The sequence below is a fragment of the Aspergillus eucalypticola genome, assembly GCF_003184535.1.
Source record: "Aspergillus eucalypticola CBS 122712 chromosome Unknown BO83scaffold_8, whole genome shotgun sequence".
Lineage (NCBI taxonomy): Eukaryota > Fungi > Ascomycota > Eurotiomycetes > Eurotiales > Aspergillaceae > Aspergillus > Aspergillus eucalypticola.
Window position 1 is genome coordinate 300,701 of NW_020290282.1, and position 27,955 is coordinate 328,655.

The 27,955-nt window shown below is 50.1% G+C and overlaps 9 protein-coding genes, 1 non-coding gene and 1 pseudogene across 11 annotated transcripts; 7 read left to right on the plus strand and 4 right to left on the minus strand.

The window, feature by feature from the left end:
* The first annotated feature begins 30 nt into the window (after positions 1–30).
* On the plus strand, positions 31–3,280 carry BO83DRAFT_415953 (putative phosphoketolase). Its single transcript, XM_025534667.1, has 8 exons — positions 31–389; positions 444–518; positions 577–811; positions 862–1,014; positions 1,064–1,373; positions 1,424–2,044; positions 2,105–2,930; positions 2,988–3,280. The coding sequence occupies exons 1-8, from the start codon at positions 227–229 to the stop codon at positions 3,023–3,025; spliced, it is 2,421 nt and encodes an 806-aa protein (XP_025389599.1). The 5' UTR covers positions 31–226; the 3' UTR covers positions 3,026–3,280.
* A 1,328-nt stretch (positions 3,281–4,608) lies between these two features.
* Positions 4,609–5,643, plus strand: BO83DRAFT_425538 (RTA1 domain-containing protein; the record flags this gene model as incomplete). Its single annotated transcript, XM_025535214.1, has 3 exons — positions 4,609–4,831; positions 4,891–4,983; positions 5,045–5,643. The coding sequence occupies 3 exons, from the start codon at positions 4,609–4,611 to the stop codon at positions 5,641–5,643; spliced, it is 915 nt and encodes a 304-aa protein (XP_025389600.1).
* Positions 5,644–6,257: 614 nt separating this feature from the next.
* On the minus strand, positions 6,258–7,918 carry BO83DRAFT_377086 (uncharacterized protein). The gene is made up of 2 exons (XM_025530902.1): positions 7,493–7,918; positions 6,258–7,427 (listed from the first exon to the last, which is right to left on the minus strand). The coding sequence occupies exons 1-2, from the start codon at positions 7,794–7,796 to the stop codon at positions 6,676–6,678; spliced, it is 1,056 nt and encodes a 351-aa protein (XP_025389601.1). The 5' UTR covers positions 7,797–7,918; the 3' UTR covers positions 6,258–6,675.
* A 173-nt stretch (positions 7,919–8,091) lies between these two features.
* BO83DRAFT_357764 (ATP-binding protein) lies at positions 8,092–10,511 on the minus strand. The gene is made up of 5 exons (XM_025529268.1): positions 9,875–10,511; positions 9,456–9,821; positions 9,152–9,393; positions 8,758–9,098; positions 8,092–8,701 (listed from the first exon to the last, which is right to left on the minus strand). Exons 1-5 carry the CDS (start codon positions 10,174–10,176, stop codon positions 8,258–8,260), a joined length of 1,695 nt encoding a protein of 564 aa, XP_025389602.1. The 5' UTR covers positions 10,177–10,511; the 3' UTR covers positions 8,092–8,257.
* Positions 10,512–11,750: 1,239 nt separating this feature from the next.
* On the plus strand, positions 11,751–13,843 carry BO83DRAFT_462399 (uncharacterized protein; the record flags this gene model as incomplete). The annotated part of the gene is made up of 3 exons (XM_025537290.1): positions 11,751–12,110; positions 12,177–12,475; positions 12,573–13,843. The coding sequence occupies exons 1-3, from the start codon at positions 11,926–11,928 to the stop codon at positions 13,841–13,843; spliced, it is 1,755 nt and encodes a 584-aa protein (XP_025389603.1). The 5' UTR covers positions 11,751–11,925.
* An 851-nt stretch (positions 13,844–14,694) lies between these two features.
* BO83DRAFT_t111 lies at positions 14,695–14,821 on the plus strand. The gene has a single exon. It is a non-coding gene; the product is annotated as a tRNA-Asp (tRNA).
* An 88-nt stretch (positions 14,822–14,909) lies between these two features.
* On the plus strand, positions 14,910–15,039 carry BO83DRAFT_t112 (annotated as a pseudogene). The gene has a single exon. The product of its transcript is annotated as a tRNA-OTHER (tRNA).
* Positions 15,040–16,203: 1,164 nt separating this feature from the next.
* Positions 16,204–18,303, minus strand: BO83DRAFT_415957 (uncharacterized protein; the record flags this gene model as incomplete). The annotated part of the gene is made up of 6 exons (XM_025534668.1): positions 16,204–16,639; positions 16,696–16,825; positions 16,899–17,005; positions 17,062–17,322; positions 17,634–18,181; positions 18,252–18,303. The coding sequence occupies 6 exons, from the start codon at positions 18,301–18,303 to the stop codon at positions 16,295–16,297; spliced, it is 1,443 nt and encodes a 480-aa protein (XP_025389604.1). The 3' UTR covers positions 16,204–16,294.
* An 874-nt stretch (positions 18,304–19,177) lies between these two features.
* BO83DRAFT_407077 (uncharacterized protein) lies at positions 19,178–20,083 on the plus strand (the record flags this gene model as incomplete). Its single annotated transcript, XM_025533927.1, has 2 exons — positions 19,178–19,356; positions 19,440–20,083. Exons 1-2 carry the CDS (start codon positions 19,218–19,220, stop codon positions 20,081–20,083), a joined length of 783 nt encoding a protein of 260 aa, XP_025389605.1. The 5' UTR covers positions 19,178–19,217.
* A 909-nt stretch (positions 20,084–20,992) lies between these two features.
* On the minus strand, positions 20,993–22,850 carry BO83DRAFT_334815 (cation:proton antiporter; the record flags this gene model as incomplete). Its single annotated transcript, XM_025528387.1, has 5 exons — positions 22,697–22,850; positions 22,302–22,634; positions 22,074–22,245; positions 21,477–22,011; positions 20,993–21,415 (listed from the first exon to the last, which is right to left on the minus strand). The coding sequence occupies exons 1-5, from the start codon at positions 22,731–22,733 to the stop codon at positions 20,993–20,995; spliced, it is 1,500 nt and encodes a 499-aa protein (XP_025389606.1). The 5' UTR covers positions 22,734–22,850.
* A 436-nt stretch (positions 22,851–23,286) lies between these two features.
* BO83DRAFT_407079 (translation initiation factor 3 subunit CLU1) lies at positions 23,287–27,938 on the plus strand. The gene is made up of 4 exons (XM_025533928.1): positions 23,287–23,613; positions 23,684–23,749; positions 23,821–23,876; positions 23,948–27,938. The coding sequence occupies exons 1-4, from the start codon at positions 23,577–23,579 to the stop codon at positions 27,545–27,547; spliced, it is 3,759 nt and encodes a 1,252-aa protein (XP_025389607.1). The 5' UTR covers positions 23,287–23,576; the 3' UTR covers positions 27,548–27,938.
* Positions 27,939–27,955: the final 17 nt, after the last annotated feature.

Sequence of the window (27,955 nt, forward strand, 5' to 3'; positions counted from 1 at the left end):
CCAGTTCTTATTTTAAGCAGTGCAGTCGAGGCAGTGGCATGATCTCCTTGTTCTACCATCTTTGACAGTTGCAGAAAGTGGGCTAGACTCTCTTGTTTCCACGTGTTACTAGATCTACCCCTCCATAGACCCTGGGATCTCGAACGGACCTTAATCCTTAGTTCCACGGATATACTAAGTAACCTTTTGATTTACCAAACGACCAATCTACATCCATCAAATCATTATGCCTGGAGAGGTCATTGACAGGCCAAATCCCAAGGCTGAGCCTTCACATATCCCCGACCTTGTCAATCAATTGCAGGTCAAACTCCAAGAGACGAGTTTGGAGGAATCTGACTACAATGCCCTGCTGAAATTCCGCCGAGCAGCGGCCTACATTGCTGCTGGTGAGATCGAGGCCCCCAAATTTCCAGCCTACATTCACTGACCTGTCACACAAGCAATGATCTTCCTTCAGGACAATGTGTTGCTGAAACAGAATCTAAAGCATGAGGATATCAAGCCAAGGCTCCTTGGTTAGTATCTTCAATCTCCCGGTGCTGTCCTCTGCAAGCTCCGCTCACAGATCTGTAGGCCACTGGGGAACATGTCCCGGGTTGATCCTCATATACTCCCATCTGAACTATATCATCAGAAAGCATAACCTGGACATGTTGTATGTCGTTGGACCTGGACACGGCGCTCCAGCTATTCTGGCTTCGCTGTGGCTCGAGGGCTCTCTAGAAAAATTTTACCCCAAGTACTCCCGAGACATGGATGGTCTTCATGAGCTCATCTCGACTTTCAGCACAAGCGCTGGCTTACCGAGGTATGACTTTGGCTGGGAATCTGAGTTGAAGCCAATCTAACTTCTTTAAGCCATATCAACGCGGAAACCCCCGGAGCAATCCATGAAGGTGGTGAGCTGGGTTATGCATTGGCCGTCTCATTTGGTGCTGTCATGGACAATCCGGACCTGATCGTCACTTGCGTGGTTGGTGACGGAGAAGCAGAAACTGGTCCTACCGCGACGTAAGTACCTAACAACTCCCCCATTCGAGCACAATCTGACAACAGACAGGTCCTGGCATGCAATCAAGTACATTGACCCTGCAGAATCAGGTGCCGTCCTGCCGATCCTCCACGTCAATGGCTTCAAGATCAGCGAGCGCACCATCTATGGCTGCATGGACAACAAAGAGCTGGTCTCCCTCTTCACGGGTTATGGATACCAGGTGCGCATTGTTGAGAACCTGGATGACATCGATGCAGATCTTCACGGCTCTATGATGTGGGCAATTGAGGAGATCCACAAGATCCAAAAAGCGGCGCGTTCCGGCAAGCCAATAATGAAGCCTAGATGGCCAATGATTGTTTTGCGCACACCTAAGGTATGATAATATCTGCCTTAACATTGGATCTCCGCTAATTATCCTTGAAGGGCTGGTCAGGACCTAAAGAGCTCCACGGGTCGTTCATAGAGGGATCTTTCCACTCGCATCAGGTCCCTCTTCCAAATGCAAAGAAGGACGAGGAGGAGCTTCAAGCTCTGCAGAAATGGCTTTCCTCGTATAATCCGCACGAACTTTTCACTGAGACCGGAGACATCATTGACGAAATCAAGTCTGTTATCCCTCGGGAAGACTCCAAGAAGCTGGGGCAGCGAGCAGAATCCTACAAGGGCTATAGAGCACCCGATCTCCCAGATTGGCGAAAATTTGGTGTAGAAAAGGGTTCCCAGCAAAGCGCTATGAAGACAATTGGAAAATTCATTGACCAGGTGTTTACCCAGAACCCCCACGGCGTCCGAGTGTTCTCACCAGATGAGCTAGAGAGCAACAAGCTGGATGCAGCACTTGCGCACACGGGAAGGAACTTTCAGTGGGATCAATTCTCGAATGCTAAAGGCGGCCGCGTCATCGAAGTGCTCAGTGAGCACCTGTGCCAGGGCTTTATGCAGGGATACACGTTGACGGGCCGGGTGGGCATTTTCCCATCGTATGAAAGCTTCTTGGGAATCATCCACACCATGATGGTGCAATATGCCAAGTTCAACAAAATGGTATTTGTCTGCAGTGCTTCTTCCTAGATCGCCCGATACTAACAGATACTGCCATGACAGGCTCAAGAGACGACCTGGCACAAGTCGGTCAGTAGCATCAACTATATCGAAACGAGTACATGGGCTCGTCAGGAGCATAATGGGTTCTCTCACCAGAACCCATCCTTCATCGGAGCCGTGCTCAGGCTGAAGCCCACCGCCGCGCGTGTCTATCTGCCCCCTGACGCGAACACATTCTTGACCACCCTTCATCACTGTCTCAAGTCCAAGAATTACGTCAACCTCATGGTGGGCTCAAAGCAGCCAACTCCGGTGTACTTGAGTCCCGAGGAAGCAGAGAGCCACTGCCGAGCCGGCGCATCGATCTGGAGATTCTGTAGCACCGACAATGGGCTGGACCCGGATGTCGTGCTGGTTGGCATTGGAGTTGAGGTGATGTTCGAGGTCATCTACGCGGCGGCCATCCTCCGCAAGCGTTGTCCAGAAGTCCGGGTGCGGGTGGTCAATGTGACCGACTTGATGATTCTGGAGAAGGAAGGTCTACATCCACATGCATTGTCCACCGAAGCCTTCGACAGCCTGTTTGGCTCGGACCGGCCGATACACTTCAACTACCACGGATACCCGGGCGAGCTGAAGGGTCTGCTCTTCGGGCGGCCCCGCCTGGACCGGGTTTCAGTGGAAGGATACATGGAAGAAGGAAGCACGACGACGCCATTCGATATGATGTTGTTGAATCACGTCTCACGATACCACGTGGCGAAGGCAGCCGTGATTGGGGCGTCCAGACGGAATGAGAAGGTTCAGATCCGGCAGCACGAGCTGGTCAGCGAATTCGACCACAACATCGTGGAGACACGCAAGTACATTCTGGCCAACCGCAAAGGTAAGAGCTTCACCTACCGTGGACTGGTCGAATATTGCTCATACTGACTGTGCACAGACCCGGATGATACGTATGATATGCCCTCGTTTGAATGAGTCCGAATGAGTAGAGTCAATGAGATGATCCATTAAGCGTGGAGCATATGAAGAAGACATGACCTGTTATTAGCGCTAGAAAAGAATGAATATTAAAGTGTCCGTCTTTGCGCAGCCGCCTGGATGTCATGTTGATCAGGCAGAGCAACAATAGCGTAGCCATCGCATACGGACGTAGAGAATTTTGACATCTAAGTTCTCACTGGCGGGACTAGACTCGCATCGTTAAGAAGTGAGTGAATCTGAACCTTTGCTGTGACATGCCAAAGACTGTGATTAGTGATTTGAAAATGTGAGAGGCTGAGATTTCGTAGCCGAAGGCTGCGTGGGAGACAGAGAGAAGGAGAGAGGGAGTGAAGTATTATATTGATGCCTGAGGCGGGCAGCGGGTTTGCCAGACGCGCCTTCCGTATTTGGATGTTGCCGGTGCAGGAAGTTCTCCGCTCTTCCCTGCATGTGATTATCGATCAATATTCTTTCGCTTGCATTTCGTGAGTTACTACTGTTAAGTTGACTAACTCTCCCTGTCTAGTGTTGACTAGGGTGATCTGGAGGACGACGACCACATCCCATCCATCATGTCTGATCGAAGCCTAGCTTCAGGTTTCATTCGATGTTTAGCAACCTAACATCGGGCCTTATCATAACTCCGATCCCGTCCCAGAACTATCTACTGTACTCCGTGCTGTTCCTTATTGCTGGTATGGTAGCTCGGTGGACGGACTCCCGGGTTCCCTGTTTCCCGATCGGTTTTGGCCATGCATCACTGCCTGGGCTGCATGGCATATATTGATTCTACTGAGTTTAGCAGTGACACGGCATAACGGTCCTAACCACAATCTTTGACAGTCAAGGGTCCTATCAGATGAGCTGCCTTACAGCGACAACAGGATGATCATCTTAGGGAGGTGTCTGTTCACAATTCTATCGCGAAACCGTCTGATGGAAAAGGCCGGAGTTACCGGCTTCATGCGAGACGCGCTAAACCTCTTTGAGCGAACCTTGCGAGCTATCATCTCGTCCCCCAACTCTTTTTTGGGTCTCGCCAGTCTGTTAGCCGAATGAAGTGCTTGCTTTTGCAAGGCAGGCCCTGCCTACTCTCGTGAGGTGCAATCAGATTGCTCCCTGCAACGGGTGTCCCCGCCGTACCAGGTGGCGCCCAGAGACGGGCAGCCAGGAGGACGGGGATCATTATTGAACGGACGAGAATAAAGTATGGGGGCAGAGTTTGGAAGGATTTCTATCACAGTTCTTCCCATTTTTCTTCTTTATAGGCAGAGCCTCTCCTTCCCTGATGCCCGTCTTTCCTTTTCTTTTCGCCGATTGGTACCCCGTGCATTTTCATACGCATATATCTATGTCCAACAGCAAATAGCTCAACCCCTCTAGGCTCGATTAGCGCACAGCCTGCCCGTTCGGTGTCATTCGTTTATTCCTGTTTTCTGATCGTATATTAATCTGCAGCGTGTTTCGCTGCCTCAAAACCGCTTTCTCTCCTTACTCTGTCCACAGTCGCACTTGACCTCGCCATATAATCTTCGGCATACTTGGTCTGGACCACCTTGGCCTTCATTTACGCCAATATGTCGAGCCTTAACTCTACTGCGGAATATGAATTCAAGAAGCAATTGACCTATGGCTGTCATGCAAAGATCGATGGCTACGGCACATCGTATGGCTACGTGCCCTCGCTAGCTGCCGGCATTGTATTCTGTGTCCTCTTCGGTCTGTCGATGTTGCTTCACACATTGCAGCTGGTGTGGAAGAGGACCTGGTGGTGCGCTGTCTTCGTTCTTGGATGTATCAGTATGTCAACCCCTCCTACAAGAGTCCAATTCAACCGTACGCTAACTCGGCCATCACAGCGGAAATCCTGGGCTGGGCAGCACGTACCTGGTCTGCTGAATGCCCATACAATGGAACCGCTTTTCTCATGCAAATCTCTACCTTGATCATCGGTACGCAAGCTGGAACACACATATCCATTTCATGAAACAGAAACTAATTGCCTCTCTCTAGCCCCCACTTTCTTTACCGCCGGGATCTACGTGCTCCTGGGCCGTTTCATCCACCTGTTGGGGCCCGAGACCTCAATTTTGAGACCAAAACTCTACCTCTGGATCTTCGTCACTTGCGATGTCATTTCATTGGTCGTCCAGGCTGTGGGAGGTGGCATGGCGTCGATGGAAGTAAACAAGGTCAACGGCGATACTGCTCCAGGCACACACACCATGGTCGCCGGTATCGTCTTCCAGCTCGCGTCTATCACGGTCTTTGTTTTCCTCGCCGCTGATTTCGTCCGTCGCACTCTCCGTATGCAGATCCTGCAAACCATGACTGGCACGATCATCCCTCTTCTCGGCGCGATGATCTTCTCTGTCATCTGCATCTACATTCGGAGTATCTATCGAACCATCGAGCTGTCGCAAGGGTGGTCTGGCTACTTGATCACGCACGAGCGGTACTTCATCGTCCTGGACGGTATCATGATGGTCCTAGCGGTTGGTGTGTTCAACATCTTCCATCCAGGATGGCTGCTCCCTAAAAACGAAGTCAAGCCGTTCCACCGCGAGATCTACTCTCCTGACGGGATGGCTAGTGGAATGGAGATGCGGTAATATTGTCGCTTTTCACCTTCCTACTTTCTATTCCAGACATAATTTCATTTACCCCATTTCACTTTTTTAACCTTATTTCCAACGCCATGAAAGCGAGTCCACGTGCTTTGCTTCTGGTCTCTGGTATGTCAACGCAGCGTTTAAATAATCGGTAGATGGATTGGAGTGTGGCATTATGTAATTAGCTTTTCCTTTTCAACTTTAATGAACTAGACGATTCCCCTGCCTCAGCACCATGGAAATCCATCAACTATAATCAAGATTGACCAAAGGTATACTTGACAATCATGACAATCATAGCCAAGCAGTAAAAAAAAATCATTCATTAAGAACATAACATCGTAACATGGCCCCAAAGACCAAACCGGACAAGACACACCATTGCCCCAGATAAATCACCTCAACTCAACGATCAACAAATCTCAAAAATAAGACCACCCGCTGAAACACATCAACTTGAAACACGCCGCCGAAACACTTGACCCCGGAATCAGATAGATACCCTGTCCCTGTTCCTGACCCTGATCCTGATACTCAGACCAAACCTTAATCTTTTCTCAAATTTCCCACATCATCCCTGCTCCTGGTTCCGCCTTTTTTGCGTTTCTTTCCTTTTTTTTTTTTTTTCCTCCGTTCCTTGTTTCGCAAAACGCCACGGCTGGGATCGTGATTGGACTAAAGCAAATACAAATAATGAACGGCAAACAGGAAATGACAAAATCAAAGAGTGCTAACTAGCTAGCTAGCTTGTTGGTTGGTTGGCTTTCGGAGAAATAACTAACTGACTGACTAGCTGACAGCGGGGGGAGAGAAAAGGGAAGAAAACCACATGGTGTGAGAATTGTTGCTTTTGCTTCTGTGTCACGGCGATACGGCATCTCATCTCATTGCACAGAGAGAAATTGGGAGGAAAGAAGGGGGAAATAAAGAGACCAACAGGAAGGAAAAAAATAACACCAAGTGACATCATCATAAATCGGATGAAAGGAACTAATTTTTCTCTCAATCTGATGATGAATGAAGCTGATGGACCTATACTCCATCCACGGCCTCAATCCATCCAAACATCGCGCCTGTAATAACCGCCGCGATGGCCCACACGGCACCCCAGACCATTGCGCCTTCGGCGTCCACCTGGTTCACTGTCCCTGCGACCTGCACAACTGTGTTTGCGAACAACATGCTCGCCAGCAGAACGGTGCGGGACACCAGCACTTGCGTCTTGCGGGACAGGGTGCCCCATGTTTTGCGGTAGACGGTGTAGGCTAGGTACTCGCCTTCGGGGCTGGATGTCCCCTCCTTGTTCTTGTTGTTGCTGTTCTTCTTGGAGTTCGTGGAGGATGCACCCGTCGAGCTGGCGAAGAGGAAATCGCGCGCCGCCAGGCCAGCGGGGAGAAGGGAAAGGAATAGGCCCGGGAGAGCGGCAGGACCGGCATGGATGGCGGTGACGTCGGGGATGTCTTGGAAGTGGGTGACGAGGGTGGTGGGGAGCCAGGGCGTGGCGTAGCTGAGGGAGAGGGTGACGGTGAAGATGGCGGCCGCGGCGATGGTGGTGTAGATGGTTGTCGGGCGGTCGTTGAGGATGGACCGGTTAGGGATGCGCGTGGAATCCGAGAAAGAGTGGAGGGGAGTGAGGTTGCGGAGGAGGACGAAGGGGAGGGTGGTGGAGAGGAGAGTGATGAAGTAGCTGGTTAGGATTGTGGTTGGGCGCAGGCTGTAGAAGGTCGAGAGGAGGCTGAAGGTGGGGAGGTGGGTGAGGTAGGTGAAGGAGAGGACGTCGCGGCCTGTGGTTTTTGCTGGATTAGCTTCACCGATGATGATATGAAGTTATACGGGGATGGAGGGATACCGTCAAAGCCCATAACCCAGGCAAGTCCAACCTCGACGGCCTTCCAGGCCATCAGACCTCCTACTTCCCACCATGTCTCGAGGTGTTTGCTCACGCGGCCTAGTTCGCCGAGGGTGATCCCCGTCGTTAGGGAGAAGAGCGTCGAGCTCAATGTCAAGCTACCGAGCACGGCGAGGATGAAGCGCACGGCGGGGTGGATGCGGTCCAGGCGCGTCTTGTGACGCAGTTGGCGCGTCGTCTTCTCGGCGGTATCGTCGTCGGCTGCTGTTACCGCGGAGAGGACTTCTTTCTTGCGGGGAGCCATTGCTTTGTTGGTGGGTGGGATTGCTTTGGGGGGATGGAAATTGATGGTGTGATGGACAGGGTCGGAGGGGGATCAGGAAGAGGGCAGAAAAAGAAGAGGGGAGGAAAGGGAGGAGAGGAAATTGACAAGCAGCGAAATAAAGATGAGGCTGGGATGATGCGATGGCCAGAATGAGCTGCCGGGCGGTGAGAGACACCCTGACCATGATGTCACCGGTGACGATGCCCCAAAGAATCCAAAAACCCCAAGTAACTCGGATGAGATGTAGTTAGTGTATTCTATAAGACAGTCGTAAGTGGCTTCGAAGCGATTCTTCTAAATACATGGGTCGGTTAAGCCACTTTCCCACCATGTGGCACATGGAGTAGTAGTACACTCTTGAGATATCCTCCGAGATCAGGTATCCCAGAGACCCTCCATCTTCTGTACATCGTACAAACTCACCAGGCTAAACCTGGTCTTCAGTTGTCCTCCTTTTCCTGTTCTGGCTCCACAACGGAGAACTCTGCCGCACCCTGCTCACGCCCCTTGTGGTCCCGCATGACCAGTTGATACTTGCCTTGGTTCCAGAGGTCCTTGATCGTCAGCTCCCGAGTACGTCCCAAGCTCTCAATGTCTCCAATGCGCGTAAGAGTGCCTTCCAGGTGCTCGTCGAATCCTGGCCAGCTACAGATCTCCTTAAACGCATTCTGCATGGGTACCGAATCCGCACGAACCATCGCCCGCGAGTCGATGGTGAAGATGTTCTCGTGGTCGTAGCTCTGGATAAAGTCCGCGCGTGTCATGATCTGTCGCGCTTGATGGAGAGGAATCTCTGGGAGAATGTGGCCAAGCGTCGGATCATACGTCTTGTCCATTTCCTCTCCCTTGTCCACAAGTGCTTTCGCCAGCACCATTGCCGCAGACTACATGTCGGTCAGTGCGCCGGCTTTTTGTCATCGACAGAGGGATTTGCACTTACAGCATATTTCTGCTGGTCCATCACATCATCATCCATCTCAGGTCCCAGGATCCAGCACTTGTTGAGGAACCACGTCTTCTCGGCCTCGCAGATGCTCTCACAGAGCTTCTTGTAGTCTAGGGCCTTGGCAACTCGGTTGAGGTAGGACAATCGTCCGCCGACGAGATTATACACCTCCTCAAGCTCCTCGTGGGTTAATTCTTGGCCAAAGTACTGCTTGCGGTACTTCCTCAGGGCTTCCATTGCTCGGTCTTTCGGGAGGTCGCGCACTGGGATGACCTCCATTCTGGTAGCGTACTTCTTCAGGCGTTCATACACCCAGTACTCGTCGCTGTTCAGGACTGTTTCCGTCAATACTCACGCATAAATGTATGGTATATGTAATTAGACTTACCTGTCGTCACCAGCCCACTTGCAGCCCACTGTTCGGCCCGTTGCTGGATCGCCTCAAGCAGATCCTGGCCATCGTGATCATCCCGGATCAGGTGGGCACTGTTGATTATCAAAACCAAAGGCGACTTCTTGCTGCGCCTTCTGGCAAGAGCAACCTTTTCCAATTTGTTAAAAGCGCGCTCGATATCAAGGAGTGCGGTAGTATCCCGAGGACCCTTGATACTGAAGAGACTGCCGATGTAACTGTTCATGTGGCGTCAGCAACCCGATGCACACATAGGAATAGATTTCATTAGTAGACGTACTCTTCATGGAACTCATAGTCCAAAGCCTTTCCCAGACGAATCCGGAAAAGCTCGAGATCAGCATGAGCTTCGAACATGGCACAGCCCTCGCCGTCAATTTTGCGCATTGCCTCGAGAAGCATCGACGTCTTTCCGGTTCCTTTTTCGCCTACCAGTAGGTAATACCGACCTCCAGCATTACCGGAGATAATTCTATCCATTCTGGCTTGCTCATCGCGATGCACCCAATGCTCCTCGTAGGTAGACTGATGCTTTCCGTCTTCCACACCGGCCAGCTCAAGGGCCGGATCACCCGGTTTGAAGGCGTTTTCCATCTTCTCCAGGATGAGATACTTGTAGTACCGGTGGTACGCGTATCCAACCATACTGGCAGGTATTAGCATGGAGAAAAATCATTGTTCAAGGACAAGATAGCTTACCCCAGAACAGCCATCGAAGCAAGAGTAGTAGCCGCAGACTCCCCCATCTTTAATAAAGTCGACCGCAGAGTAGGTTCCTCTTCCGAGTCGTCGCTCCTCCGCCTTCTGCCTTCCTTAGAGGCATTTTGGTCCGAAGAGGAGGAATCCGTATTTCTCCGAGTTGAGCCCTGTGAGAAACCCCGTCGATAGGAGGGGGTTGCTATGCGCGTACCACTGATAGTTGTGGTTGCTGTCCTGGGAGGTGTCCACAGCCCAGCCCGAGAGAAAGAGATCACGGACCGGGGAGCATTGCGATACCACATATTTCTCTGCTGGGTATCGGATATCCCTGCTAATTATCGGATAATAATTCCGAGGGGGGTAGATGATCACCCTATAATATCAAACAACGGATGAATGTATATATGAAAAATTGAGATCGAATGAAATTGATAAAGGAGTGTGTGGAACTTTCTTAAAAGGGCGGAGATGGGTCCGGCACAGAAGTGAGACACCACTCTATCTATACATCGAAAGAGCCGTTGTTTCAAGATGGAATCGGATCCTGACAGCAACAAGGCTCCCAATGGCAAAGGATTGGGCAGAGAGAAGGTGCGGGAAAGAGCGAAGCAGCGACAAATGAAGAAATGAATGAAAGAAGGCCAGCGCACGGTGAGAAAAAGAGGTGAGTTGGAATCGGGCCCGAATCAGTACTGCTACCAAAAAGTCGGTACTACTCGCCCAGATCGGATTGGCGTGGATTACTCCGCTGCTGCGCCTCGCATCCCGGGCCCACCCTGTGGCTGATCATTATTCAGATCTATTGCTGTATAGACTAATTAGTTATTCAATATGATGCAGCTGTAATAATAGTTGCGGATCAGCTAGAGTTGGTGTACTCTACAACAACAAACTCTTCTCTACAGATTGCAATGTTTGTCGTAAAGTTGGGCTTGAGGTGATTTGATCTGGTTTGTTTATTTCTTCAATACCCCGGTCTGTATCACGTGACCTGCATTCAATGCAGCTCGATGCTTGTCGCGGCCATAATATTATCCGCGGCTCATCGCATGCCCCCATAGTTATAGTATATCATCGGTACTGAATCGATTGACACGTCTATAACAACTATTACCATTACCATAATCCAACCTGCTCGATGGTCAACTACCCTGGATTCTGAGACATAACGTGATATGGTGCCACATCGCCTTCGTCTATGTACGAGAGCATTATCAGTTAGTAACCCACCTTTGCCTTATTACTGACTTAGTTCATGTTATACCTTCACGGCTAAAATCTATTGGACTTATGTTATGAATAGCCTGTCCATCCATCTTGCGCAGATGTCCCAGGACAGAATCTGCAGAATTGCTAAAGTAAACTGAAGCAAGTCAATATTAGTACCCTGACACGATCTCCAGACCATCACCGTTCGTCTACGGAATATTCCTCCCCTATTTATTCTTGGACCGACGCTGCTCGGGGCCACCTTAACTAATCCGGTGAGGATGTGGATCCAATCTGTTGTTAGCATTCTTCAACATTATTCGCGATCATGTTATATACAAATGACAACCCCGCTCTCGCCTAATGCCTCTATCCGCTCCTGTCAGTGGGGCATCCGCAGCCTGTTGCAAAGTAGGTGGTACTCCCCTTTGGCCACGTGCATGATCTAATCTAGATAGGTAGCGAGGGGGGAGGGGGTAGGGGGTAGGACCGGAAACTGATGCGTTATTCATGGCGGGGAACCCAGGATAAGCAGGGACACGGCCAGCCAATCTTTCAAGAACAAGTTGTCGACGCTCTTACTGTATTAAGTACTACTACTAGGAGACTTAGTATGCACGAGAATCCCTCACTAAGGTGCACCTCGTTGGCTAATTCCACACGGTCGGCATCTCAACGGCTTTCTAATTCCCACCATTATTGGCACATCAGCTTCAGACGAGTTCGATGGGCAACACGGGATAATAGGGACGGCTGTTCTGCATGTGTAAAGTGCTCCTAAACGACGCTGTAGGACCTTCATCCCGTACAGTGACCCAAAAGAAGTACTATTATTCTCAACCATGGCCGTCTTTCAATATTCTCCTCTGGATCAAGAGCCTTTCAGCACTCGCATACTTCGTCTGCTCCCAAACAAGGACAGAGCCGCTCCAATCGCATGCCAGCTTTCCAATCATTCTATTCTGGACGATACTGCCCAAGAGTATGACGCCCTCTCATACGTATGGGGAGATAAGGCGGACGGGCAGTGCAACATCTCAATCAACAATCAGGCTTTTTCAGTCGGAAAGAATTTACACTCCGCCCTGCTTAGGCTTCGTGGCCATGAGTTTGAACGGACATTATGGGTCGACGCAATTTGCATCGACCAGAACAACATGACAGAGAAAGAGATGCAAATTCGAAACATGGCCCGCATATATGAGCAGGCCAGCCAGGTGGTGGTGTGGCTGGGCGAGGAGGCGGATAATAGTAGTCAGGCTTTAGAAGCTATTCGTGTAGCGGCAGAGGGAGTGTTTGCTGGTGAATTCTTTGTTCTGCCATCAGAAAGCATCCTCATTGAGGGAGTTAAAACTCTCTTCCTGCGGAGCTGGTTTTATCGCATGTGGGTAAGTATTACCACGCTATGTCCACCCGCGTGCCCCCTCCTCCTGCTCTTTACGCGGTGATATACAATGTCTAATGGGAGATAAGCAGATCCTTCAAGAAGTGGGCCTCGCTCGAAATATCCAAATCCAGTGTGGACCTGTCAGAATGAGCGGTTACACATTTGCCACGGGCATTCAAGCATGGGGCTCGTATGCTGGCCCCTGTGTGCTGAGTACCACACGTCTGATTCGTGGAGCAATCTTTCGACCTCAGTATGGAACGCTTTCAATGAACAAGCTCTCCCTGGCCGAATTGGTTGATATGCATCATACGAGCGAGGCCTCTATTCTGCATGATAAAATATATGCTTTACTGGGACTGAGTTCTGATTCCCATAAAGCACCTGGTCTGTTACCCAACTATCAGGTGTCCTGGGAGCAGCTCTTCCAACGATTAATCCGGTTTCTCCTGAATGAACAGGTCTCAGTGAAGACCTGGCCTGGTAGGGAAATTGCAGGCATACAGTGCAGTGGACGGATCTTGGGTTTCATTGTCAAAGCAGATGACACGCACACGAAGACCGATTTACAAGTGCTTTTGACTGGGGTGGCTAAAACGGACCACAACAAATTGTGGAAAGTAAAATGGACCATCAGGAAATTAGTGGAATCGATCCAGCCATTGGATATTGTATGCCTCCTGCAGGGAGTTCCAGATCCATCCATCATCAGATACACTGATGGTTGTTTCAGAGTGGTCGTGCTAAGGGCCGTGTTTCAGAAGACATACGGAGCAGAAAGTGCAGATTTCCAACAAATACGGTCCCAGAACAATCGTCCAGCTCGAAGCCTTCACCTTATATGGAGTTGGGGAGAGCAGTTATCGCCTTCCTCAGCTATACTCGACTTGGCAGCAGAGGCTGTTGGAACGTACTCGGCAATCGAGAAGGTTCTGTGGGACACTAATGTGGCAATGCACGAGACAGCATACAATTGTATCAATACTTACTGGCCAGCCATGCTTGCTGCCGAAGAAATTCTCCGGCTACTTGCAGAGCGACTCGGATATCGGCATTTAAAGACACGGATGGCCTTGTACAGCGTAGCGCTCTTGTACTCCAAGGAAAATATTGGCGACAAGAGTGTACCACTACTAAACATCGATCGAACTAAGGCAAGAGATATATTGCAGCGGATGTGCGGATTCCGACACAAAAAAAATTTCGCGTTGTTGGTGGGACGTGACTACTTTCGCCGGATGTACATCAATGAACCGGGTTTTGTTTCTGGAGATATGGAGGTACCCTATAACGTAAGGTTCACGGCATCATTGGAGGATCTGCTACGTGAGATTGAGCACAGGCCCACATTGGAGCTCTCTCCATTGTTTTGAGGCTGAATCTAAGAGCTAGTTTGGCCTGACGTATCCTCACTGCTCAGGGGCCGCTTCCGAAAGCTCAGTACTAATGGTGTGGTATCGCACCATCGATGCCATAGATACTACAGCTATAAATAGAAGCTTCGGACTTTCATCAGTATCATATAACTGCTTTTGGTTGAATGCTTGGCTATGAGTGCACATACTACTAAAGTACTATTGCATCGCAGAATAGAATAAGAACCCGCCGATCTCATGTATATATATCCGGCATTCAGATACGATTCCAAGGCTAGTAAGTGTTAATCTTGATGAAGACCAAAACATACATCTCTAAAGTATTTAAACTACGTAGCATTTATTCCCTAGGAGCCATAGGTATTTGCATTCATTCGGTTCCATAATATTGTATGTTCTTGCACGAAGCCACGGCCATCTTACTACATATAGTACTGGTCACGTTATGTAGAGGTATACCTGCATATCAAAGTCTAACCACTACTAAAGAGGAAACAGACAAGTTAAAATAAGGAATCGCTTATGTTAAGGACCAGCCTCAGTTATATAAGTATTTCATCCCATCGATGGTATCCAACTGACTCTCTGGATGAGTCGAAAAGCTTGGAATTAGTACTGATAAAGAAACTTAATGAAGCACACAATAGTCTGGGAAAAACGGTTCGCCAATGGCGACGGATGAATAAGCATCACGGAGCTCAACGTGAAAATTCTTCGAGCGTTCCAGCAATCCAGAACATATATATTTGAACGCCGCCAGTGGAACACCAACGGTGACAAAAACCTAGCATGGACCGAGCTTTTACCCTCTATATGGAAGGAAAAAGCTAAAAGAACCCCACATACGAGCCCGGATGGTCTAGTGGTAAGCTTTATCCAATCAAACATTCCATCACATTCATCGTCTAACAAATTCATAGGTATGATTCTCGCTTTGGGTGCGAGAGGTCCCGCGTTCGAATCGCGGTTCGGGCCTATCTTCAATTCTTTTTTGGCTTTACTTCTTCGTAACCTTTCCTCTCTTAGCCTTTGTTTTCTATTTGCCACCTGATTACGTATACGAGCCCGGATGGTCTAGTGGTAAGCAGCCCTCAAATCTATGCTCTGTCTTGGCTTTCAGTGTCTAACTAAATAATAGGTATGATTCTCGCTTTGGGTGCGAGAGGCCCCGCGTTCGAATCGCGGTTCGGGCCCATCTTCTTTTTTTTGTTTTTCATCTTGCTTTGCCATCTTTCCATTTCATATTCTTTGTTCCACGAAAACCCTCATTTCATTGTCCTTTACCCCTTCCCTCTTTCTCTCCCTCCATTCTTCTGTTAGATTGTTCCCCATGATCTTGATAAAGACTGACAGGGAGAGGTCGAGGCACCAACCGTTATCCATCTAACCTGCGCCCGAAAGACATGCCTATGCCTGCACGCGTTGTGTCTATCAAAGCAGGGATTTCTCGCCCACCAACTCGAGAAGGTTTGTAAATACCAACTTTCGTGGATCATAAGATATGAGGAATATGCTGAACACTACCAGGTTTGGTAATACCACCTGAGATCTCAATCAATTGTCGTAGATTCTGTCCCTTTCAAAGTTATTATTTCTATGCTCAGTAAATGTACTAAAGCAAATATCATCTACTAATAAAAGCTACTCTGGCTACTCTCTCTCATTATTACGTGGTGAACATAGCAATATCAACCCATATGGCACGAGCACCGGGGAAAGGGGGAGGGGGGGATAGGAGTCCAGGTCCAGGATCCGATGCAGGCGGCCGCGCCATATTGCCAAATTTTCTTGGTACACTTTACAATCCGACCGATGAATTTTTGGGGGGGGGGGGGGGGGGGGGGGCGCGTCGTGTAAGAAAACAGATGGATATTACCTCAAAGGTTTGGGGAGACTTGTTCATTGGCTTTTTTGAGTTGCTTTATTCTTCCATCTTGGTGAGGGTCTGTGGACAATTACCAAGACTTGGTTGGTTACGTATGTTGATGTTCGGACAGGAGCTGGTCTTTTTTTTGCTTCGAGGAGGCATAAGGTATATATAGGCCCTGACAGTGGGTTCTATGGAAATGACCTGAAAAACAGATGCATGGTAAGTAAGGCCTTTGAGTCAAGGGAGGGTGGTGTTTGTTGTTGTCATGCTAGACAGGGGCCATGTATCTGCTTCTTTAGATTCCTACGTACCCGTGGTAGAGGGCTGTAGGAAGTTCTGGTCCTACCGGTTGTACAGCTTCCGCTCTTCCATCCAATCTTTCCGTGCGCGGTCTACATAACAGATACTACGAAGTATATTGTACAGGACGACTCGAGGAAATACACCTTGCAACCCGGTACCTACAGAAATTGACATTCTAACCGTCCAAAACATTCTACATTCTATGTGTGTAAACAATTCTTTTCTCCCCTACCCATCGTGCCCACCGTAACCGAATAAAACTCCAAGCACTGCTTTCACAACCCACTCTGCATGAGGACTCGCGTGTGGCCTATTAGCCGTTTTTCTTCACTTTCCGACTCGTGCACAGCCAGATGGAGCAGGCGCTCGGGAGGAAGATGTCGTCCTTCAGATCTCACTGTGGCTCGGTAATTGACCAAGACGTTCAGAAGTTGCCAGTTTCCCGGCACTTGTGACAAGTCGCAGTTAATTCTGCCAACAACCTTGTTTTGGTCTTCGAGCGATTCGAGCTGGCTTACCTGCTGCGCACTCTCCACAACAAGAATGTGATGGGACCCGTTTGTGCTTCGGGGCAGTATTATCTTGATGTGATTGGTATACTCGTTGTCATAGGGGCTTCCCTGCGAAGAAGGTTAAGCCATCAGTAGCACCCTGATAGACCAGGCTCACGCATTACCTTGCTGACGATCATGGTGGTCTGCCGGTTCGCGTAGACCAGATAATAATATCTCCAAAATTTGAAGGACAGTTGCGGTCCCGTGAGGCCGCGCAGTGTGCCACCGATACAAACGGCTATATTCCGAAAACTATGAAATGCTTGTAAGCTTTGAATGGAAAAAGAACGGGGGGATACTGTGACGAAAATGGCGACAATCTTACTCGTATTGTGGCTGGTGAAATTCGATCTCTAACTCGTTTGTACATGCCTCCTGAATGGCGTTTGAGATCTCGGCCGAGCCACTCAGACCTCCCACTAAAAGCAGTTTCTAACAGAGATATTAGTCGCTCAATGCAGTACGAGAGCTACCAGATAGTAGAGTACCTTAATAACTTTGCATCCAGCGCAGATGTTAGCGCAAGCAATCTCACGCCGAATATGGCTAATGATCTTATTGGCAACACTATTGTAGATCAGCCGCAAGGCAGCATCCAAAAGCCCGGTATTAGTGGGCATTGATACAAGTCCATATGGAAACTTTTGCCGGGCCCATTCGGCAAACGGAAGTAGCTTGACCTTGCTTCTCGTCATCCGACCAGACGTCCGACTTTGCTGCAACGCTTTAGCATATACCAGAGACTGGAGCTGAACAGCCCCACAGGCGTTACCTTACAAAAAATTAGCTGAAAACATGACCTCATTAGGCCTTACTCACTAGTGAAAGCCGTCAATCTTTGATACTCAAAAGGGGCTTTCTGATCGACCGAAAATGTAGTTATGTCCTAGTCCTGCTGTTAGTATAGGAAAGAGATTCCTTGTATTTAAGAAAACTCATACGACGGTGCTACCACCACAATCGACCACCATAACTCCATCACCTGTCTGTTTAAAAAACCCCGGTCATCAGATTAATTCCGACGATTTGAAAAGGCCTTTGCCTGTAGTTAGATACTCACTTCACAAAGCTGCCCCATGTTGAATCCCCCTTCACTGGCGGCGTATACGGCGACCGCCTCGGCCTCTGAAGTAAAAGAGACGCTTGCGCCTTGAGGGCTTGTAAACCCTGCTGAATATACAGCCTGTTCCATCTTCATATGCGCAGAACTCGACCAAGTAGATGGCGTGGTAAATATGAAATGTTTTGGCATTCCGTTGAGTGTCGGGTCATCTTTCAAGGCACTCTGGAGATGTCCTAATAACTTTCCCAGGAAGTCAGATACGACGAGGGATGGATCCTCGCGTTGCCTGCGAGGTAGCTGCGGCCATGTCGACCCGACGAGCTCCTTGAGAAGCTCGTCATCAGAGTCTCGCAATATGCGAGCATCGTCGAATATATGTTTTATCCAATAAATGCAGTTCTTTCGGCGTTGGGCATCCGTTCCAATACAGCATGACAAGTCCCCCTGGGTGTACGCGATCGCCGTTGGAATGATATGGGTATTGTATATTTGTAAGAACGTAGGAAGCCCATTCCACCCATTTGTGGTGACATGATAGCCGACGACTATTCAAAATGGGACGTGAGTGATGAACACATGTGGGAGAAGGAAGCATCTGGAGAGCATGAGCTTTACCTGTTTTACTCGCCCCAAATTCGATGTTAATAACCAATCTGGACCTTTCCATGCTTCTGAAATGAGAGAAGTCTTGAGAGATACGAGGAACAAGAACGATTGGATGTCAAAGGCAGGAACGGTACGGCTACGAGACAATGATATCGTAGCCTTTGGTACGGTTCCACAATAAAGAGATGCTAGTCTTGGTATGGTCGTGAGATAAAGAAGTTGTGACTAGGTGGGGTAGAAGAAGGTTTCTTTGCTGCTGCTGCTGCTATTATTGTGGCGTTTGCTGGCTTGAAAGACAAGGCAATGTCACGGGATTGGACTTTGATGTCCAGAGTGATACATACACCCTCTTTCCTCCTCCTTTGTCCTTCCTCCGTCGCCTCTCTTTCCCACCCATCCTGCGTCTTCGAAACTCTGAGAATCATGGCGGGTAAACGACGCCGTAACGCAAAGAAGCTAAAGGTTGATAGCCCCCTTCTCACCTCCTGCCTATCATCCTGCATCTACCTCTCAACCCTGGCAATCCCCGGCCTTCCACTTGCATGGCTGATCTTCACATAGAAGCCACAGGATCCTCTGCCAGAGAGTCCCAATGAGCCGCTTGAGCCTTCTCCTACTGAATCCCCGAAGGGCAAGTCACCGTCCGATACCCGACCGTCCAGAAGGCCCTCGGTGCACCTGACAGCTGAGGACTTCGATAAATATCAAAGCCATTGTCATCGCATGACACTCAGTCAAGTGGGATACTACCCCGATACGAATGCAGTCATAATAGATTATCTCAACCTCCGAGACGAAGTCCACTTCTGGACTGATGCATTTGTTTGTGTGGATGCACCATCAATTTCCAGAGTACAGAAACAGATGATCATTCGAAGACTTGATAAATACTGTATCCAAGAATCTTGGACTAAGATTCAGTCCCTCCTGCCTCCCTCATATCGTGCTGTATTTCACTCATATCTGGCCGAAGCAATGATCTACCAAACGATATTCTCTCATTTGCTCGAGAAGCCGTTCAGGTTCCTAGATGGGAAACGTGATGGAACTGACAAGACTGGAGACTTGTCGTTCTCCGAACGAATCCAGTATCTGTATGAAAGATACTACGAATGTAAGTAATCCAGCTCGTTTCCAATTACATGAAAGGGTTCTTTTTCGTCTAACAGGCGGGACTGTCATCCCTGGTCTTCTTAGCAAGCCCGGTCAATGCTGTATGGTGGAGGTCGGTCACACTCAGTCTTGCCAACCTAAAAGAAGACGCCATGGCCAAATCCCCTCGGGACAAAACACCTTATGAATTTGGAGACAGGAGCCGCAAGCGGCAGGCAAACATGGCAAAAGACCTGGCGGATCAACTTCTGGCAGACAGTTTGTTCCAGCTGCTCCTGCGTGAGTTGGCTGGTGCAGAAGAAGAGACAGCGCGCCGTGAGCGCCTGGTGAAATTATTTCAGGACACTGCACGAGCCCTCACCAACCACGAGGCTATGCTGGGTGGACAGGTGAAGGTTCATCAGCTTCCTGAGTTGGAGCAATTTGATACTTCTACGGGGCTCATGTTCTCGGCAAAGTTTCAATCCGAGGAGCAAGAGGATCCTCCACTGTACGTCCCCAAGCCACGCGGCCGGGTAATCCTCGTGGTTCGGCCGGGAGTGTGCCGGTACGATACTCCAATCCGATACGTACCATTCAGCCATCGGCCTCTACGACTCGAGGAACTGGAGGGGGAGCCTACCTCCTGGTTAATTTGTAAAGCTGAGGTTCTGACGGAAACAGTGAGAAATGACCGCTCATCTGACAACTATGAGTCTGACCCCGAGGACAAAGACGTCTCCCCCTAGCTGATATACCGGTTTAGCTGTGTTGTCAGGTTATGCTTTGCGATATCGTGCACACCTAAAATGCTTTTTGTTTATGAGAATAGGAAGATTTGCCTTATTGTTCATTGTCCGAGCCAGCTGAATCATATGCTGTTATTCATCTTTTGAAGTTGCCACGCCCCAGTCTTTGAATGAACCTCTATATCAAATTGATAGTCTATATCACCAAGGGAGCTTGCCCTTAACGTTATCCATCAACCAGACACAAGTATATAAAGGTCCCCGTAGACATATTGCCATTCGTGTCCAGCGACGAAATCCTCCTGCAGCAAGCAAAAGGCTGAAAGGAGGTCCAGGAGGGGGGTGGTGCGCACAGAGGGGACATCAAAATAATCTTGCTATAACAGCTACTGATACTACTGATACTATTATTTTGTTTCGTTGTTATTTCTCACGATGAGATGTCTCGGCATTCTTTATACCAACTGCACTCTACTTTACACAGCATGGCAAGAGCCACCCAAACATCGAATTTTCCTCTAACCCCGTCTATTCCAAATTCAACTCCGTCACCTCTGCTCTATCATCATGTTCATGTATGTCGAACACTAGGCACCTAATCATCATCAGATAATATAGTCATGCACGTCCGATGGTCAGAGTCTTTCCTTAAGTCTATGTTACTATAATGCCCCGACTGCTACGAGCTCACATGACTCAGCCCTACACTGAAGCAGGAATTGCCAAGTGAAGAAAAGTGAGGTATAAATGATGTTGGCGTTCGGGAATAATATCCCTGCAGGAAGATAGTATAGTTTGGTGGCATTTTAGTAAGCAGTTGACTGAAGGTTGGATATTCGTGGGGAAAAGGCTCTGGGCCAGACCTGAGTGGCCCTCTGGAGTGTTTTAAATGGTATGGTGCCTAGCATATCACCCAACTGAGGAATCGATGCTTGAATCACCACTACCGCCGCCACCAGCAGGAACAGCCCCCTGAAGGCCCCATGCTCCCTTCTCTATCTTCTTTCCCTGAAACTTCACCAGCAGCCCCACAGTTACAGGGCCAAAGACCGTGTTAAGCAGAATCGCCCAGACAGCGGTTATAAAGGCATCCTCACTCACGTACGAAGTCTCATTGTACCCGACCTCGACAATGAGGAGGCCGATCTCGCCGCGGGCAACCATTGCCGAGCCGAGAAGTAGGCCAGAGAGGCAGACTGTGGACCAACAGACTGGTTTTGTGCTGTCTTCGCTGGGGTACTCTTCGCTAGGACACTCTTTCGCCGTCTTTCTGTTCAGGAGATTGGAACTGGAAAGTAATTGCCAGAGAGGGACCCAGATTCCGACGATGAGCTGGCCATTGTTTTAGTTGTCATGCCAGTACCACGCTTAGCGAGAGAACGGGAACTGATACCTTTGCAAACAGCATAAGAAGAGTAAAGACGATACCCCTCCAGATCCTCTTCCCCGTCCAGAGCTGCACAAAGGGGATGGCGAATCCAACACTCGAAAAGAAAAGCGGCTCCATAAGATACTTTTGCACATCTAATAGATAGCGCTCGAAGGTGTGCACAAACGTCGGACTCTTGTTCTCCTCCCTTTCGCCTTCCTCGCGACTCATAACCACAAACGGCCCATCAGGATGTTTACTAGGGATATAAGTCAAGAAGGTACCAGCCAGAAATGCACCGAAGAGGATGGAAGTCCCCGTATACGCGGCAATACTGATAAATGCGCAGAGGACCAAGATCATCAGAATGATGTTGGAGATGTGGTCGAACCGAGCGAAGTGATACTCGATATAGCGGCGGAACAGTGGCGCGAAGAGATACTTTGTTACCAGGGGGGTTACAATAGCCATTCCGATGGAAGCTACGATTGGGCGGCCAATTAGCCAGCCTAGATTGACAGAATGGCCTTGACTTAATTCGCCTAGATCACTGATGACGCTGTTTTACGTGAGTTTGAACACTGTGAATGATCTGGGGCTTAGGGCAAGTAGCTTATCTACCTTAGCATTACCAGGCCGACAACATCGTCAATGACAGCTGCGCTTACGAGGATTGATCCGACGCGAGTTTGGGCGAGATCGACCGTGCTGGAGGCAGTTGAGATAACAGCAAAGGTCGTGCCAAGAGAGGTAGCAGACAAAGATGCTCCCACGATGAAGGTTTCCACAGCACCTGTCGGGATATGTCACCTTTGTTATCCCAATCAAGTATAATGTATAGTTACTCACCATAGCCGAATCCCAAGTAGAGGAGCAGGTAAGAAAGTCCGATCGGAAAAAGAACCCCTGTTGCAGCGCCAATCATACTTAGAAAAAGATTCTTCTTTAGGAGGTCAAGGCGGGCTCCTAGCCCGCCTTCAAAGATGATCAGTATCAAGCCGATATAACCTAGCGCAAGGAAAGTGGATTGCCAATCTTCATGCAGGATGTTCGCCAGTGGCGTTCCGTAAATAATACCGACGGCGATCTGGCCAATGATGCCGGCGCGGATGATTTTTGAGGAGATCCATTCCGCTAGTGAGAGGAAGAGGAAGAAGGAGATTAGGATGAGAATGTTGACAACTGATATGGTCAGTTTCTTTCAATGATCAATGGTAGTAGTGAAGATATCATCGTCAACGTACTGCCTGGTTCGTGATAGGGGAGGAAACCTCCAGCCATAATTGCAACCTTTTCAATCCTAATGCCTTTACCTGACTAACAGACTTGCTCAGTAATATATAGTGGTGGGTATATCAATGGAATTTGAATCTCAGTCTCAATATACTTCTTTCTAAATCAGTGAAGTCTTGTGCATACTACAGATAGTGTTGGTGACACATCTGTCTGAGGTCGCACAAAGTAAGGTTACGGGCAATGATCTCACTGTTCAATTCTGCCTGCGAGAGCCATAGTCTATCTACTATCTACATACAATCAATCAATCTTCTCCGCAAAACTAAATTTTATGTTTGAAGGTCAAATACTCGTTACTCAACTTCCCAATGATGCAGACTTACTTTGACTACTTTGACTACTATATTATCCACATCTTATCTGGTCGCCGGGGCATCGTCCCAACTGATGTGGAGAACCACCAAATCCACCAATTTAGTTTTTGGTGCCGGTTTTGGCTCCCACCGCCCGAGCACTTCCGAGGGTATTCCGCATCCGCGAAATTTTCTCTTTGCCCGGCTTCCCCGTGTGCTCTTCTCCAGCTTCAACCTTTTCCCTCCATCCTACCAATTCTTTCTTAATCGGGTCTTTTTTTGGGTTCCCTTTTTCTTGTCCTGGGTACGGGGTCGGGTTGTATTCGATTCAATTGCCCTTGTCCTTGTATCATACCATTTTGCTTCTGTTTACTCTCCGTCCTTTTTTTTCTCTTCCTTTTCAACATCCTTCTACTACTTCCACCGCCACCCGCTTTACATTTGCCGTCATCAGGTAGCTTTGTCTAATCAAGTGCTACCGATCTATTCCATTATATATTTCTCCCTTCGATCTACCACCAATTAGTCCGTCATAATGGCCCAGACCAATGGCGAATTGGAGCACTCGAAAGGTTCGCTCTCTTTATCCCGCCGTCAATCACCGATCCCATGTGTCCGATAAAATTAACCTCCTGTCCACAGAGACTCCCGAACAGCTCACCAATGGTAACCACCCTGAGGAGACTCAGGAAGAGGATAACACCGGTGGTATGTCTCTCTTGTCGCTTCATGACTCAATAATCGCGTACCTGTTACTGACCATGAGTCATCGTTTACAGGCCTCTTCCAGATCACCGTCAAGCTCCCCCATGAGCCCTACAAGATCCAGGTGATGGTGGGTATTAAGTCTACAGGAGTCATGCGACCAGAGGAATGATTCAAAAACCCTCTAATTCGTATGCTTAGGTGTCGAGCCAAGAACAAGTTCAAGATGTGCGCCAATCGATCGTCGAGCTGCCCAGCACCTTCCAGTACACCTGCTTCCACCTCGAATTCAACGGCCAGCGCATCAATGACTTCGTCGAGCTGTCTGAGGTGCCCGACTTGAAGGCTGACTCCGAGATCACCCTGGTGGAGGATCCCTACAACGAGAAGGAAGCTCGTATGCACGTTGTTCGCATGAGAGAGCTGGTTGGCGCTGCTGGTGACCGGGTGGACAACCTCCACGGTATCAGCGCTGGTCTGTCGCTGCACGATGCCATCTCCGCCGAGGTGGCTGAAGCGTCGGAGAAGGAGCACTCCCTGTCCAAGTACGACATCACTAGCTCTCCCTCTTTCAAGACCATCCTCCCCCGCGCCGAAGCCCCCCTTCCCAAGACCGTCAAGGCCATCTCTCTCTCCCCCTGGAACCCCGTCCCTTATCACCTCCGTCAGAAGGGCCACTTGCTCTACCTTCAGGTCACCACCAACGAGGGTGAGCAGTTCCAAATCACCTCTCACATCTCCGGCTTCTACGTGAACAAGAACTCGAACATGAAGTTCGATCCTTCCCCCAAGACTATCCCCAAGAGTGGTCGCGCGCACTCGCTGCTCACCTTGATCGCTCACCTGTCGCCTTCCTTCAACGCCTCTTTCGAAGCCCTCCAGGAGTCGAACAACAAGAAGGATCTCCTGACCACCTTCCCCTTCCAGAACGCCATCCCTAACAACCCGTGGCTTGTTCCCCCTCCGACCTCGACCGCCAATGCTCACCAGCCGGACATCACCCGCTCCCAGGAGAACTACCTCATCTCCGGAGTTGACAACGCGGAGACTCTCCGTGACTGGAATGAGGAGTTCCAGACCACCCGGGAGCTGCCTCGCGAGACTGTTCAGGACCGTGTCTTCCGTGAGCGCTTGACCTCCAAGCTGTTCGCTGATTACAACGAGGCCGCCGCTCGCGGTGCCGTTCTGGTTGCTCGTGGTGAGGTCGCTCCTCTGAACCCCACTGAGAGCCGCGATGCTCAGATTTTCGTGTACAACAACATCTTCTACTCCTTCGGTGCGGACGGTGTTGGCACCTTTGCCTCCGAGGGAGGTGATGAGGCTGCCCGTGTCGCTGTCGGTAAGGATGTTGTGGGCATCAAGGCTGTCAACCAGCTCGACATCAACGGTCTCTTCACCCCGGGAACTGTTGTCGTTGACTACCTTGGTAAGCGTATCGTCGGTCAGAGCATTGTCCCCGGTATCTTTAAGCAGCGTGAGCCCGGTGAGCACCAGATCGACTATGGTGGTGTTGAAGGAAAGGATGTCGTGGCTACTCACCCCGACTTCGTGTCTGTCTTCGAGAAGATGTCCAAGGCTCTTCGCGTCAAGAAGCACGCCGTGTGGGACAAGGAAGGCCAGCGCCACGAGCTCGAGGGTAGCGTGGAGACCAAGGGTCTTTTGGGTACCGATGGCCGCAAGTACGTCCTTGACCTCTACCGCGTGACTCCCCTGGATGTCATGTGGCAGGAGGAAGAAGGTAGCGATGCCTACCCGCACCGCATGTCGGTCCTGAGACTGGAGCTTGTTGAATCTTACTGGAGACACAAGATGAGCCAGTACGTGAAGGCCGAAGTCGAGCGCCGCCGTAGCGCCAAGGCCGAGGCGGACGCTGCCAAGGCTGAATCCTCCGAGGCTACCGAATCCAAGGAGCAGGCCTCCGAAGAAGAGAAGAGCGAGGAGGCTGCTGACCAGGAGCGCGTTGACATTTCCGGATTCTCCCTTGCGCTGAACCCCGATGTCTGCAGCGGTCAGGTTCCCCAGACCGACGAAGAGAAGGAACAGTGGGCCCAGGACGAGAAGGAGGTTCGCGAGACCTGCGACTACCTGCGCTTTAAAATCATGCCCGAATTGATCCAGGACCTGCACGACGGTGATGTCGGCTTCCCCATGGACGGACAGTCTCTTAGCCAGCTTCTGCACAAGCGTGGTATCAACATCCGCTACCTTGGTAAGCTGGCTCAGCTGTCCAAGGAGAAGGGTTCTCGCCTCGATGCTCTGTCTACTCTCCTTGTTCAGGAGATGATTGCCCGTGCCTTCAAGCACATTGCCAACGAATACCTTCGTAACGTGCCGGCGCCGTTCGTCGCCTCCTGCATTTCTCACTTGCTCAACTGCCTTCTGGGTGCTGATGTCAACCCCAACCCTGTTGCCGAGATCGACGCTTCTCTGCGCTCCATCTACCCCGAAGGCGACTTCTCCTTCGAGAAGGCCACCCCTGCCACTCTCCGGGCTGAGATTGAGAAGCAGGTGTCCATCCGGTACCGCTTCACCCTGGAAGCCGAGTGGTTCAACTCTCTTAGACACTTGCAGCTTCTCCGTGACCTGTCGATCAAGCTCGGTCTGCAGCTTGGTGCCCGGGAATTCATCTTCGACAAGTCGCAGATCCCTGCCAAGGCTCCTGTCACTAACGGTGCCAACGGTGCTGCTCAGGAGGAGGGCAAGAACAAGAAGAAGAAGAAGGGTGGCGATTCCAGCTCTCCCGCCCGCGCCGCCAAGGAGGAGAAGCCCATCCTTGCCATTGTCCCTGATGACATTCTCAACATTGTGCCCTTGGTCAAGGACGCCTCCCCCAGGAGCTCCCTTGCCGAGGAGGCCCTGGAGGCCGGTCGTATCTCTCTTATGCAGAACCAGAAGCAGTTGGGCCAGGAGCTCATCCTGGAGTCTCTGTCTCTGCACGAGCAGATCTACGGCATCCTCCACCCTGAGGTCGCCAAGCTCTACCACCAGCTGTCCATGCTGTACTACCAGACCGACGAAAAGGAGGCGGCCGTCGAGTTGGCTCGCAAGGCTGTCATCGTCACTGAGCGTACTCTGGGTGTGGACTCGGCTGACACCATTCTGAGCTACCTCAACCTCAGTCTTTTCGAGCACGCTTCTGGAAACACCAAGACTGCGTTGGCTTACATCAAGCACGCCATGGACCTCTGGAAGATCATCTACGGCGCCAACCACCCCGATTCCATCACCACCATGAACAACGCCGCGGTGATGTTGCAGCACCTTAAGCAATACTCGGACTCTCGCAAGTGGTTCGAGGCCTCGCTGGAAGTGTGCGAGTCTCTCTTTGGCCGCCAGTCCATCAACACCGCGACCATCCTGTTCCAGCTGGCCCAGGCGCTGGCTCTTGACCAGGACTCGAAGGGTGCCGTTGGCAAGATGCGTGATGCCTACAACATCTTCCTCAGCCAATTGGGTCCCAACGACCGCAACACTAAGGAAGCTGAGACTTGGCTGGAGCAGCTCACTCAGAACGCGGTCTCGATTGCCAAGCATGCCAAGGACATCCAGGCTCGTCGTCTGCGCCGGGTCAACATGAACCCTCGCTCTCTCGGCACCAAGATCCAGCCTCAGGTTGGCCAGACTGCTCCCGAGGCCGCTGGAGCCAGGGCTCCCGGCAGCGCCTCCCTGGACTCCCGTAGCGTCGATGAGCTGCTGAAGTTCATCGAGGGCGGTGATGCCGGTTCTTCCAAGGCCAAGCAGAAGAAGCGTGCTGCTGCCAGCAACCCCAAGCTCCGTGGATCGAAGAAGTCTTCGGCCTAAGCGAGATGAATTGTCTCATATTTTTCTCCTACCTTCCAGTTTCCTATGCATGGCCGCTGGCCGAGCTCAAAAAAACGATCTTGGGTTTATTTTCCTTGTACTATGCCTGTCTTAATAGAGGTATTATTTGGCTCTATATATCCCTGCAAAGAGTTGATGTTTTGGATGAGCGGGCCGTTTGCAGAAATCTCTCTACTCCCGCACCACATTGGGTGCTGATGGTTCTATGTTATTATTTACTTCTTATTATCTTCCTATTGTTCTGTTCATTTCACGCCTTTTGGCATGGGTTCTCTCTATCGCGGGCAGTGCATAGCCAAGCCGGGCGATTCGCATGCTATGTATTATATACGATGATCGGTGGTTATCCCAATACGACTCTGTAACGATGCTATGTCTTTGATTCAT